This window comes from Moschus berezovskii, chromosome 14, assembly GCF_049115385.1.
Source record: "Moschus berezovskii isolate FMDL1 chromosome 14, NW_MosBer_1.0, whole genome shotgun sequence".
Taxonomy (NCBI): domain Eukaryota; kingdom Metazoa; phylum Chordata; class Mammalia; order Artiodactyla; family Moschidae; genus Moschus; species Moschus berezovskii.
In genome coordinates this window covers 81,608,208-81,622,488 of record NC_142473.1, presented here as the reverse complement: position 1 = coordinate 81,622,488, position 14,281 = coordinate 81,608,208, and the positions used below count along the sequence as shown (strand labels likewise).

At 52.6% G+C, this 14,281-nt stretch overlaps 1 protein-coding gene across 3 annotated transcripts; it reads left to right on the top strand.

The window, feature by feature from the left end:
• Positions 1 to 1,029: 1,029 nt before the first annotated feature.
• On the top strand, positions 1,030 to 13,025 carry RAPSN (receptor associated protein of the synapse). Of its 3 annotated transcripts, none has more exons than XM_055424075.2 (8): positions 1,030 to 1,357; positions 1,895 to 2,233; positions 9,421 to 9,579; positions 10,072 to 10,170; positions 10,247 to 10,369; positions 10,924 to 10,977; positions 12,243 to 12,442; positions 12,819 to 13,025. In XM_055424075.2, the coding sequence occupies exons 1-8, from the start codon at positions 1,166 to 1,168 to the stop codon at positions 12,889 to 12,891; spliced, it is 1,239 nt and encodes a 412-aa protein (XP_055280050.1). In that variant the 5' UTR covers positions 1,030 to 1,165; the 3' UTR covers positions 12,892 to 13,025. The 3 variants fall into 3 exon arrangements, with proteins under 3 accessions (XP_055280050.1, XP_055280051.2, XP_055280049.2); XM_055424076.2 differs by lacking the exon at positions 12,819 to 13,025 and adding an exon at positions 12,589 to 12,807 and having other exon boundaries at positions 9,454 to 9,579; XM_055424074.2 differs by lacking the exon at positions 12,819 to 13,025 and adding an exon at positions 12,589 to 12,807.
• Positions 13,026 to 14,281: the final 1,256 nt, after the last annotated feature.

Below are 14,281 nucleotides of genomic sequence, written 5' to 3'. Positions count from 1 at the left end.
GATGAGCTAGTAATTTTGGCAGAGCCCTCTCTCAACCCTAGGAGCCTTCACGGACCTTCTCCATGGTGTCTGGCATTCAAGCTCATTATAAGGGACTCTTTCAAACTGGAACTGGAATTTTATATTTTTTTTTTTTGAGGTGAAGTAGAAAAGAATAGCTTTATTGCTTTGCCAGGCAAGAGAGCCTCGGTGGACTAAAGCTCAAAACTGTGCGTCCCTGGAATTGGATATTTTTTAAACCTTCAAAAACCAATTTCTATTCCTCGTGGGCAATTTGCCATGGGGCAGATGAATGCTGCTTGAGATAACCTCTTGCTTATTGTCACGTGGTGTTTCCCATGTGTCAGGCACTGTTCCAAGTCCCAGCTAGCTACTAAGGCATATAGTTCCAACAGTCCAGTGAAGGGAACCAATGCTCTCCTGCCCAAAGGCACGCTGCCCATAGAACTAATAAGTGGCAAAGGCAGCATTCGAAAGTTGGCAGCCTGGTCCAGGGTCCACACTGTTACCCATCAAAGGTGAGGGTTTATTAGCCTATGACAGTTCCATTTTACAGATGAGGAAACTGAGGCCCAGAGAGGTAAGCAACTTGTTGGCTGGGCTGAGCTGTGGGTTAAGACTCATTGGGATGGGGTGGGCCTGTGCTCAAGTATGTGGCTTCAGTGGCGAGCCCCTCACAGAAGCAGAGCCGGGGAGGGTGGCTCTGGGGATGGTGGTGAGGCGGCAGAGGAGGGCTCAGAGCTGGGCACCCACTCCAGCCTCCCTGCCACTCATGTGCCCAGCTTCATCCCTGCTTCCTCCAACTCTCAGGCTACAGGGAGAGCCTGCCCTGCCAGGAGGGCCCAGGGGGCCAGGGTCAGAGGTGCTAAAGAGACGCCCGAGGGGGTGCCTGGGGCAGGAGGGGGTGGGTACCTTCCTCCCAGCTTGGGGGCTGGGGCGGCAGAGGCCCGCGTGACCTTGTGGCTGACATTCCTCGGTGGCCACGTGGCCCCAACTGGCAGGGACAGCTGCACAGAGGGACCGGGCCGGCTTTGTTCCCAGGGTGGCGCCTGCTCTCCATTCGGGCCCTGCGCCTGCTCAGGGCTGGGTGGGCAGCAGGCACCAGGGCTGGGGGGTGGTCCCATGAGAGCCTAGAGGCGCGGGGCCACCGGGGGTCTCTGGGAGGATGGGGCAGGACCAGACGAAGCAGCAGATCGAGAAGGGGCTCCAGCTGTACCAGTCTAACCAGCCAGAGAAGGCGCTGCAGCTGTGGATGAAGGTGCTGGAGAAGAGCTCAGACCTCGTGGGGCGCTTCCGAGTCCTTGGCTGCCTCGTCACGGCCTACTCGGAGATGGGCCGCTACAAGGAGATGCTCAAGGTGGGAGCGCGCGGCCAGGCTGGGTGGGTGGGGCCTGGTGGGGCATCTCTCAGGCTTCCCGGCCCCCTCCCACCTCCTCAGACTCGTCCGTATCCCCCAGGCTGGCGGCCAGGGCCTGAGGCTCTGAATCCTCCGCATCTCAGGCCCTGGGTCTTGGATGCTCCTTCTTGGCTTTGGATTTGGGCCCGTGGTCTTGAGCTTTGGTGTCTGAGGTTCTCAGCCTCGCGGTTTGAGGTGCTCAAGGCCAGGTCTCAGAGTCGAGGTTCCAGTCCTCTCCTGTGGGGTTCTGAGTCTAAGCCTGGGGAGGGGGGCACTGGCTCCAGGTTTGAGGCCGGGGGGCTGGGCGGGTGGTGGAGACTGCAGGCCAGTTTCGGGATGAAATTGAAAGCAGATGGTCTGGGTTTGGAAGGTGAAGTCTCCCGGGCTGCAACTTCCAGTCTGGCTGGGGAGCTCCGTGTCTGAGGCTCCGGGCTGCGGGGTGGCGGGGCTTGGAGGGGTGGAGGCTGAGCACCCCTGGCCCACCCCCGCGGCGGGCAGTTTGCTGTGGTCCAGATCGACACCGCCCGGGAGCTGGAGGACGCCAACTTCCTCCTGGAGAGCTACCTGAACCTGGCGCGCAGCAACGAGAAGCTCTGTGAGTTCCACAAGACCATCTCCTACTGCAAGACCTGCCTTGGCCTGCCTGGCACCAGGGCAGCCGCCCAGCTCGGAGGCCAGGTCAGCCTGAGCATGGGCAACGCCTTCCTGGGCCTCAGTCTCTTCCAGAAGGCCCTGGAGAGCTTCGAGAAGGCCCTGCGCTATGCCCACAACAACGACGATGCCATGCTCGAGTGCCGCGTCTGCTGCAGCCTGGGCAGCTTTTATGCTCAGGTCAAGGTGCGCCCCGGGGCCCCCGGGGGTGGGCAGTGGAGGCCCCGGCTCCCGGAGAGCCTCCTAGGAGCCGTGCTCCCTGTTGCATCACCGCATTCAGGCCTCCCATTTAAGTAGGACGAGGCAGATGGGAGTCTGAAAAGAGAAAGACTTAGCCGGCAGGTAGGGACGTGGCCAGGCTTCCCAGGTGTCACTAGGGGTAAAGAACCCACCTGTCAATGCAGGAGAGATGAGATATGCAGGTTCAATCCCTGGATCAGGAAGATCCCCTGGAGGAGGGCATGGCAACCCTCTCCAGTCTTCTTGCCTGGAGAATCCCATGGACAGAGGAGCCTGATGGGCCACATCACAGTCCACTGGGTCGCAGAGTCAGACACAACGGCGGTGACCTAGCTTGCCGAGATGTGGCCAGGCAGGGCAGAGTCAAAATTCAAGCTTCAATCTGTCTGACTTCTAGGGGAGTGGGAAGCTCCTATATGAGGACAGGCCTTAAACCTGTACTACCGTGTGTTTGCTGTATGATCTTAGGCAAGTCCCTTCTCCTCTCCAATCCTATGAAATGAGGGTGAATGGAATCCCCCTTATAACACGGTCATAAGGATTCATTCATCAAACACGTATTGAGCATCTATTGTACCCCAGGAACTGTTGGTCAGGATACAGCCGTGAAAATAACAACCAAGTGCCTGGGCTCATGAAGCTTGCTTTCTAGCTGGGGGAGGAAATTGAATAAATACAATCAGCAAAGCCAAGTATACAGCGTGGTAGAAAGTGCTTAGGGAAGGGGAGCAGGGAAAGGAGGACAGAAGGGCTGAGGAGGGGCTGTTGCAAGTTCAAACATGGTGGTAGGGGTGATGTCTGATGACTTGGAGAAGAGAGGGTGAGCCATGCAGAAATCTGACAAAAGGATGAAAAAGGGAATGGCTAAAGCACAGCTCTGCTCTTGGGGGAGCTTACCTTGCGTATTCCAGGAAGGGTGGAGGCCAGCATGGCTGTCCCAGGTGTGTGAGAGACGGTGGGAGGTGGTGGGGTCCGGGAGGGAGGTGAGGGGAAACGGAGATAGCAGAGAGAAGAAACTGATGGAGCCAATGACCTCAGGCTTCTGGCCCTGTCTTTGCTCTGCTTCCTCCAGGCTGCGCTCAGCCCTTGGGGGATGTCAGCACTGGCACATAATAATGCCTAACAAACCCTGCGAACATCAGAGTGTGAAAGTGTGGGTCGCTCAGTTGTGTCCGACTCTTTGCCACCCCATGGACTGTAGCCCACCAGGCTCCTCTGTCCATGGAATTCTCCAGGCAAGAATACTGGAGTGGGTTGCCATTCTCTTCTCCAGGGGATCTTCCCAACCCAGGGATTGAACCCACATCTCTTAAGTTTTCTGCATGGGTAGGCGGCTTCTTTACCACTAGCTCCACCTGGGAAAGCAGTTGGAAATGAGAATTATCCATGGATTGATGGATCATCCTTCATTTCAGGATTTTGTTGGCAGCAATAAGACATATGGGGAAGCCATTCTGTGAGATCAAATAGGATTGGAGAGAGATAGGGTTGTTTTAAGACCTTTTTTTATTATGAAGAAATTAACCATACAGGAATGCATAGAGGGTGATATAATGAATCGCCATATACCGGCTACTTATATTTAACAATTATTAGTACTTTGTCATGTTTGACTTACATATTTTTCACTGAAGTGTTGTGATATAAGATTATTTCACATTATATCCCATACATAATGGGACTTCCTTGGTGGTCCAGTGGCTAAGACTCTACGCTCCCAGTGCAGGGAGCTGGGGTTAGATCCCTGGTCAGGGAACTGGATCCCGTATGCTGCAACTAAGAGTTTGCATGCTGCAGCTAAAGACCTGGAGCAGTCAGATAAATATTTTTTTTTAATTATACACATCACAAAGTTTTACCCAGAAGTAGTTCAATATGCATTTCTGAGAAATGAAAAGACCATTTTCTGGTATAAGGACACTTTATTATATAATCACAATACTATTCTCACACACACCATGGTGAACAATTATCTCTTAAATTTCTCTGTTTATCCTGAAAATACACCTTCACCCTCAGCTTGTTTGAACTGGAACACAAGCAAGAAGCACACACTGCAGTGATTATTATGTCACTTTCAACAGAAAGTTAATACACTACTCTTTATTCTCTATGATTTACTGAAGAAGGCATATTAATATTCCATCTCATTTTCTCATTGCTTCCTCAAGGAGTCACATAAGCTGTTTGTCTCCATTACTCTCTATGAATGAGAATTTTTAAAATGACTTGGTAAGATCTAGGTCATGCATTTAAAAATTTTTTTTTAATGTGGACCATTTTTTAAGCATTTGAACCATTGAATTCGTTACAGTATTGTTTATGTTTTGGTTTTTCGGCCACAAAGCATGTGGGATCTTAGCTGCCCAACCAAGGATTGAACCTGCAACCCCTGCGTTGGAAGGGGAAGTCTTAACCTCTGGACCACTAGGGAAGTCCCATGGGTCATGCATTTCTGGTGAGAACCTATACAAGCAGGACTGCATGCTTCGTAAGACACCATATTGCCCGTCTGAGCAAGTGACCACCTGATCCCACTGATTTCAGCTTTGCCTTCTTCCTTGCAGGACCAGCAGGTTAACCTGTGGGGTGACACTTTGGTTGTGAATACTCAGTTCTGCAACAGTATTTTCCATAATGGTTTGAGTATTTGTTGATGTCTGTTGCCTGAATCAATTCTGTCAACTCTCATGAGATGGTGACTTCCAAGTGCTATGATGCCTTCTACAATTATTAGCTGGGATTTTCCTGTAAGGAAGAACTTTCCCTCATTAGTTAGAGCTAGCTGATTGCTCTGAAATACAGTTCCTAAAGGAAAGGTAGATAAATCCTTTGTCCCTCTGCTTTAATTGCCATGTTTCAGGATAACGAGTTGATGTGATCGTTGACTCCAACGATCACGCTTGTTTCGCTTCCTCTTTTTGGTATTTCATCATGAAACCTTGGACTTAAAGAAAAATATCCAGTATTCTTCAGTCATCTGCAGTCATTGTTCCTTTTGATACCCACAGTATCTTAGTCAGCGGAATTCTCTTCAGCATGACCCCTATGTCCTTTTCACGAGACTTCCTTTAGTCTTTGAAAGAAAGCCTTCTTGTTTTCTGGCACAATAGCCTGTCCCATGGTACTGTGCACAGTCGCCCCTTGGTATTCTCAGGGGGTTTGTTCTAGGGTCCCCGAGGACACCAACATCCGGGAATGCTCAAGTCTCTTATAAACTGTGGTGTGGTATCTGCATGGGACCTACATATATGGCTACAGCGGGTCTTGGTTATGGCACTTGGGATCTAGTTCCCTGGCCAGGGATCAGACCCCAACACCCTGCGTTGGGAGTCTCGAGTCTTACCCACTGGACCACCAGGGAAGTCCCCCCTCCTATATTCTTTAAATCATCTCTTCTTGTTGTTTCTGTCACTAGCTCGAGTCATACCCTTTTGTGACCCCATGGAGTGTAGCCTGCCAGGCTCCTCTGTCCGTGGGATTCTCCAGGCAAGAACACTGGAATGGGTTGCCATCTCCTTCTCCAGGGGATATTCCCGTCCCAGGGATCGGACCTGCATCATTGGCAGGGAGATTCCTTTCCACTGAGCCACCAAGGAAGCCCAGATTATTTGTAAAACCTAATACACTGTAAATGCTAGGTTAATAGTCAGGTGCCTGGCAACTTCAAGCTTTGCTTTTTGGGAACTTTCTGGATTTTTCCCCCCAATATTTTCAAGCTATGATTGGATGTGGAACACTTCGGCACTGAGGGCCCATTATATTTCCTGCTCCAGACCTGTAAAGACTGGATGTGGGCTCTCAGGATGATCGTTGCCACTGGCTTGTTATTGCTACTAAATCTCCTCGGTTTTGAGGACAATTGGACTTTATACTGAAATCTCCAACTCAAGCCTAATGTTTCAGGATTTATTTCAAACTTTAATTTATTTCAAACTTGATTCTTTTTTTCTCTTAGGCTGAAAATCTTGGTTTCTAACAACATAATTAAATATTTATCTTACAAAGTACACAAAATAATTTCAAAAGACAATATGCCACTATTACTTAAAAAAAAACAAAAATATGACAAATGAGGTTTAAGATTTCTCTGCTGTTCTTTTGTCTTTATAATATATCCCACTATGTTTGAACTGTTCAAGTGTATGTATTAAGGTCATTTGAAATAACAACTTTTCTGTATGGTTATATTAATAAGAAGTTATATATTATGGCAATTATGAAATTATCATAATATACCTTAATTATAGTATAATTAATTATAATTAATATTATAATTGTAATTATATATTATAATTTTATACAATTAATTATATAATTAATATTATAATTGTAGTTATATATTATAATTTTATATAATTAATTATATAATTAATATTATATATTGTAATTATATATTATTTTGTATATAATATATAATTATTATATATAAATAACAATTATATATTATATAATATATATTGTATATATAATATACAAGGGCTTCCCTGGTGGCTCAGAGGTTAAAGCGTCTGCCTCCAATGCAGGAGACCCGGTTCGATCCCTGGGTCGGGAAGATCCCCTGGAGAAGGAAACGGTAACCCACTCCAGTATTCTTGCCTGGAGAATCCCACAGACTGAGAAGCCTGGTAGGCTACAGTCCACGGAGTCGCAAAGAGTCGGACACGACTGAGTGATGGAACGGAATGGATAAAATATATAATTCTATACCATTTGTATATATATTATGTATATTTATAAATATATAAAAATTATGATATATGATATAATAATATAATGCATAATATAATAATTATATTATATAATAATTATATAAATATATAATATAATTTATATAATATAATTATATATTAAATATATTTATATTATGATTATATAATATAATTATAATATATAATGTTACAGATTAAATATATTAATATATAATAACATTTAATATATAACATATGATATAATAATATATTATAATTATATCATTCAGTTCAGTTCAGTTCAGTCGCTCAGTCGTGTCCGACTCTGCGACCCCATGAATCACAGCAGGCCAGGCCTCCCTGTCCATCACCAACTCCCAGAGTTCACTCAAACTCATGTCCATCAAGTCGGTGATGCCATCCAGCCATCTCATTCTCTGTCATCCCCGTCTCCTCCCGCACCCATATTATTATATCATTATAATATATATAATTATATGTGCTCAGTCACTTCAGTCGTATCTGAGTCTCTGTGACCCCATGGACCATGGCCCGCCAAGCTCCTCTGTCCATCGGATTCTCCAGGCAAGAACACTGGAGTGGGCTGCAATTTCCTTCTCCAGCGATAAAGTATGAAGAGTGAAGGGAGTGAAGTCGCTCAGTCGTGTCCGACTGTTTGTGACCCCGTGGACCGTAGCCTACCAGGCTCCTCCGGCCATGGGGTTTTCCAGGCAAGAGTACTGGAGGGGGGTGCCATTTCCTCCTCCAATATAATTATATAATATGTAATATAGTATTACAGTATAACATAACATATTAATCATTATAATATATTATATATAATATACATGATCTATTATAACGTGATAAAATATATATAACATAATTAGTAAATTATATATAATATGGTATATAGTTATAATTATATTAATTATATAATTAATGTATAACAATAATTATTTTATAATTAATAATACTGTTATATAATAATTATATTATATATAACATATATATTATATATAAAATAAAAATATATAATTGTATATGTTATAATTATAATTAATTTTATATAATAATTATAATTATATAAAATTAATTATAATTTTATATAATAATTACAGTTTAGGTCATTTGTTTCCATTTTCTAATCTTAAGGCTTTTTAAAATTAAATTTCCTATTTTAAGTCTGTAAAACATTTACATGGCTTCGAATTAAAAAGTCCATAGTACATATTAAGTTTATTAGAAACAGGTTTTTGTTGGGGTTGCCGAGAGTTCTCCTTGGGTCATATCAGGCTGTTCGATGTGAAATGAAACTCAAGTAGGTTTTCTGAGAGAGGGTCGCGGTTGCGGTGCGACGGGACGCGCAGTCAAAGGCGGCTGTGCGCTGTGCGCTCCCGTTCCTCCCGGGCGGTCGGCCTGCGCGCTGCGCTGCGGCGAGGCTGGCTCGGGGGCGAGCGCGCGACTGCGGCGAGGCTGGCTCGGGGGCGAGCGCGCGTCTGCGGGGAGGCTGGCTCCGGGGCGAGCGCGCGCGGCTGCGGCGAGGCTGGCTCGGGGGCGAGCGCGCGGCTGCGGCGAGGCTGGCTCGGGGGCGAGCGCGCGGCTGCGGCGAGGCTGGCTCGGGGGCGAGCGCGCGTCTGCGGGGAGTCTGGCTCCGGGGCGAGCGCGCGCGTCTGCGGCGAGGCTGGCTCGGAGGCGAGCGCGCGGCTGCGGCGAGGCTGGCTCGGGGGCGAGCGCGCGGCTGCGGCGAGGCTGGCTCGGGGGCGAGCGCGCGGCTGCGGCGCCCGCGGGGCTCGCCTCCTCTGCCGCGAGCGGGGAGCGGCGGGAGGCAGGCGGCGTGGAGCCGGGGCGGCGGGCCGGCCGGTCAGGCGGCCGCGCGAGCGCGTCCCCGCGTCCCTCGTTTCCGCGCGGAGCGTGTGCCGCGGCCCTGTGCGCATGGCTGGCAGGCTGGGAGGACACTCAAGCCTGAGGAGGAACGCGGGAGGGGATGATTGCTTTGCCTCGGGGAGTCTGCCCTGTGTTCTCGGAGCTGCCTGCGGGCAGTCCGCCCCCAGCCTTCGGCGCCGGCCGGCCGCCGGGAGGCACACTCCCGCGGGGGTCAGGGTGCGCTCCGACAGCCCCACCACCGCCCTCAGTGCACCTCTGACGGCCCGGGGCCCACCAGGACTGGCTGGGAGGAGAAGCCAGCTGCGCTTCTCGCTTCCCAGTCTCATGCATTCATTCAGCAAATACTTTCCGGGCCGGGAACTGCGCTAGGCTCTTGCCAGGTGAAAACCCGTTCGTGAGCCCGCCCCTGTGCACGGCTGTTCCCTCCGCGTGGATCACGGTTTTCCTGGACGCCGGAATGAATGAACGAACGTGCGGTGGAGCGCTCCGCTTCGGGGCAGCTCCCGCCCGTCGGCACGCGCCCTCCCACCCCGGGCCCTCCCTTTGTCCCTGCAGGACTACGAGAAAGCCCTGTTCTTCCCCTGCAAGGCTGCCGAGCTCGTCAACGACTACGGCAAAGGCTGGAGCCTCAAGTACCGGGCCATGAGCCAGTATCACATGGCTGTGGCGTATCGCCTGCTGGGCCACCTGGGCAGCGCCATGGAGTGCTGTGAGGTGGGCGCGGGGCTGGGGGCGGGCGGAGGCCGGCGGCGCGGGCGGGCCGGGGCCCGGGGCGTCCCCCTGCCTGTCCAGCGCGCTGAGGCCCCCAGGGCTGGCCGCTGGAGGATGTGCTGGCTCCCCTTGCCCCGTCCGCCCCAAATCTCATTCCCTTATAGTCTGTTCTCAGCGGAGGGGGCTTTCCTTTCCTCCCGCCCAATACCCAGTATGTGGGACACTTTTAAGGCGGAAGCGAGCCAGTCGGGAGTTCCAGCGACCTAGGTCGGAATCCCAGCTTTGCCACTTAATACCCTGGTGACCTCGGTCAAGCCACTTCCGCTCTCGGAGCCTCGGTTTCCAGGGCTGTCGGTCCTCAGTGGTTCGGTACCCGGGGACTCAGCGCCAGGAAAGGGGTACCGGGCTCCGAGGGTGTTAGAGGAGCCCACGGGGCGAGGATGCCTCTGGGGTTGGGGGCAGCCGCGCAGGCCTGAGGGACCGGCTCCGTCGCAGGAGTCCATGAAGATCGCGCTGCAGCACGGGGACCGTCCGCTGCAGGCTCTCTGCCTGCTCTGCTTTGCTGACATCCACCGGAGCCGTGGGGACCTGCAGGTGAGGTCACCGGGCTCAGGGGGCGGCGGTGCGGGCTGGGCCGGGCCTGATCCCAGCCCCCAACCCCGCTGCGCAGACAGCCTTCCCCAGGTACGACTCCGCCATGAGCATCATGATCGAGATCGGGAACCGCCTGGGGCAGGTGCAGGTGTTGCTGGGCGTGGCCAAGTGCTGGGTGGCCAGGAAGGCGCTGGACAAGGTGAGGGGGACCCCTGCCCTGCGGCCCCCAGCTCTCCCCAGCGCTCCCACACGCCAGCCGACGGTGTGTGGGCCTGCTTCCCGACTGGGCTCTTTCAGACCCCTTGTCCAGTATCAGCCTCACCCCAGTTCTGTGAGGCCAGGGCATCCCATTTCCAGGCTCAGAGCAGGGCGACTTGCCCAATCACCCAGCTCGTAAAGGGCCAGACCTGGGGTTGGAACTCGAGTCACTTGAACTGCCTCCTATGATTTCACATGGAGTACGAAACCCACAGCGGTATTCTTGCCTGGAAGATTTCACGGGCAGAGGAGTCTGGCAGGCAACAAGGGGTTGCAAAGGGCCGGCCGACTGAGCGCGGGAGCCCGATTTCATAACCCCCCGTGAGATAGGCCTGTTCTTCGCATTCTGTATCCAAGTAAACTGAGGCAGCTCAGGCCAGTGTACCCCAGCCTCCCCCTCTCCCCAGCCCGGCCCCTCCCTGCCCCTCCTTCCCTACAAGCCAAGGCCTCCATCCGCCCGCCCTGCCTGCAGCCCTGGCCTGTCTCCCCTTCCAGGCCCTGGATGCCATTGAGAAAGCCCAGGACCTGGCCGAGGAGGTGGGGAACAAGGTCAGACCTGATTCCGTCTGCTGGGTCTGGAGTCAAGAGCCCAAGGTGGGATCTAGGGTGGGTTGGGAGGCCCCCCACCAGCTGCTCGTGCCCTGAGTCCTTCCTGATCTCCAGGAGATGCCCCCAGTCACCCTCTGACCCTGGCTGTTTCTCCTCCACTCAGAGAGCACTTGCGGGGGCGGGCAGGGTGAGAGTTCCATAGCTCGGGGACGTCAGAATTCCTCAGAGGTTTCTCTCTTTTTGGAAAGTTTCTTTCTGGCTGCGCTGGGTCTTCATCGCTGCCTGGGCTTTTCTCTGGTCACTTCTCTTCACCCCAGTGGCTTCCCTTGTTGTGGAGCACAGGCTCCAGGGCACCTGGGCTTCAGAAGGTGCGGCCTCGCAGGCTCTGGAGCAGGTGCTCAGTACGTGTGGTGCACAGGCTTGGTTGCTCTGTGGCATGTGGAATCTCCCCAGATCAGGGATCGAACCTGCGCCCCCTGCATTGGCAAGCTGATTCTTCACCACTGCACCACCAGGGAAGCCCCCCTCAGAGGTTTCTGGATGGTCATTAAGACTCTGCCACTGATAGGGAGGTGGGCACCCCAGGGCTCTTCTAGCTGTGGGTTCCAGGACTCACTGGCTTCCTGCGAAGTGGGCACAGCAAGCCCCCTTTTACAGATGAGGAAGGCGAGGCTCAGAGAGGTGCTCCAGGTCCCCCACCTGGGAACTGACCTGTGTTAACTCCACAGCCTGTGTTCTTCCCACAATCTATGTGGCCTCTTCAAATTTCATCATCCTATCCAAACCTTTTGAAAATAGCCTCAGAGTCTTCTAGAAGTTGCGCTTTTCTCAGAGGTCAGGGCACAGTCCTGTTAAAATGCCAAATATACCTGCCTTGGCTGGACAACAGCTTCTCTGGCTTACCCAAATATCATCAGAAATACCGATGAGCTGCGGTGGGTATGCAATTAACAGAAACAGGAAAGCAAATTAAGGACTAGGGCGTCGAGGCAGCAGGTCCAGTCAATAAAAATCCTTCAAAAACATGAGGTCCCCAGTCGCTTCTTGGAGTGAGGGTCACTGATTTCGCCGACCCCCTCATTCCGCATGAAGGGAAACTAAGGCCCAGAGAGGGCCAGACGTTTTCCCTAGGTCGCTCAGCAAGCCGGGAGCACGGCCAGGACAGGGCCGCCGTGTGCTGAGCGCCCTGCGGCCCCGGGCGGACGGACGGCGTCTCGGGGCAGCGGCTCACCGGCACTGACCTGGCCCCGTCCTCCCCGCTGCAGCTGGGCCGGCTGAAGCTGCACCGCCTGAGCGAGGACATCTACCGCAGCAAGGGGCTGCAGCGGGAGCTGCGCACCCACGTCGTGCGCTTCCACGAGTGCGTGGAGGAGGCCGGGCTCTACTGCGGCCTGTGCGGCGAGTCCATCGGCGAGAGGAACAGCCGTCTGCAGGCCCTGCCCTGCTCCCACATCTTCCACCTCAGGTAAGCGCCCTGCTGGGGCTCGGGGGCTCCCTGGGGCCTAATCACACTTAGGCGGTGCTTTCAGGGCCTCCCGGGTACCTGTTCTATGCGTTTCCTGTCTAATCACTCACTGAACCCTCCCAGCGGCCCTGTTTTTCTCCCCAAAGAGACCACAGAGAGAGGCTTCTCGAAGGTCATGGGAGAGCGGCGCCCAGGGCCAGAGGCGCCTCCGCCACCCACGCCTGACCCCTGGCCCAGGCTCTGGCCTGCAGGCCTCCCCAGGCACAGGGCCAGCAGGGCTGCCTGCCGCGGGGAGGGGAAGAGGGAGCCGGGTGCAGGGTGGGCGGCCAGGCCGGCCGAGAGGACAGCGCCCTTTGCACCAACACCCCCCCACAAGGTGCCTGCAGAACAACGGGACACGGAGCTGCCCCAACTGCCGCCGCTCGTCCATGAAGCCCGGCTTCGTGTGACCCAGCCGGTCGTGGACTTCCCCTCGCCTCCCCTCCTCCTTCTCTGCCCTCACGCTGGAGGGCCCCAACCGACTGAGCCCCCTGCCATGCCTGTTTACTCCTGGGGCAGGAGCCAGGGGGTCTCCTGTGGCCTCAGTCAGGGCCCAGGGTCTGCCCACCGCGGCTCCGCCAGGTCCAGCTGCCCTCCTCCCTGCCTCTCTGGACTTTGATCTTTCTAGAAAAATAAAACCATTTGTACCTGGTCCCAGTGATTCGAACTTTCCCTGCCCACGGTCTGCCCAAGGGTAGGGGAGAGGCAGCGGGCCTCCTCAGACACCCGTCTCTCTGCACACACGGCTGAGCGCCTCCACAGCCCTCCCGGCTTCTCGGGTTGTAGTGGGAGCCGGAGGCAAGATCCTGCTGGTGAGCAGCACCTTTAAGTGCTGGCACGCAGGGCTGGACAAGAGGACGCCGTGCAGAGTAAACACAGCAAACCAGCCACATAGAAAGTCTGTCAGAGGACTCCCCTGGGGGAGTAAGAATCTGCCTGCCAATGCAGGAGACACGGGTTCGATTCCTGGTCTGGGGAGATTCCACATGCCACAGGGCGACGAGGTCGGTTCATCGAAACTGCTGAGCCTGTGCTCTACAACAAGAGAATTCAGGAGAGTAGCCTGTACTACTGCAACTAGAGAAAGCCCACACGCAGCAATGAAGACCCAGGGCAGCCAATAAATAGAATAAATGTTATTTATTTTTAATTGAAGGATAATTGCTTTACAATATTGTGTTGGTTTCTGCCATACATCAACACGAATCAGCCATAGGTATACAGATGTCCCCTCTCTAAAAAAAAGAAAAAAAGACTTTTCTAGTCAGCTCAGGCTGCCATAACACAAAACCACACACGGGGTGGCTAAAATAATTGAAATGTATTTCCTTGCAGTTTTGGAGATTGGAAGTGTAAAATCAAGGCGCCAGCAGGGTTGGTCCCTGGTGAGGCCCCTCTTCCTGGCTTGCAGACAGTCCTTTCTCAGTGTCCTTGCATGGCGTTTCCCCTGTGCTTATATGTAGAGAAGAGAGAGCAAGATTCCCCTCTTATATGTAGAGAAGAGAGCAAGATTCCCCTCTTATATGTAGAGAAGAGAGCAAGATTCCCCTCTCTTTAATCCCATCAGGAGGGCCCCACTCTCATGATCTAATGGAACCCTAATTACTTCCCAAATGTCCCATCTCCAAATACGTCACTTTGAGGGTTAGAGCTCCAACGTATGAATTTGGAGGCAGGGATACAAAATTCAGTGCATTCAGTTCAGTTCAGTCGCTCAGTCGTGTCCGACTCTCCGCGACCCCATGAATCACAGCACGCCAGGCCTCCCTGTCCGTCACCAAATCCCAGAGTTCACTCAAA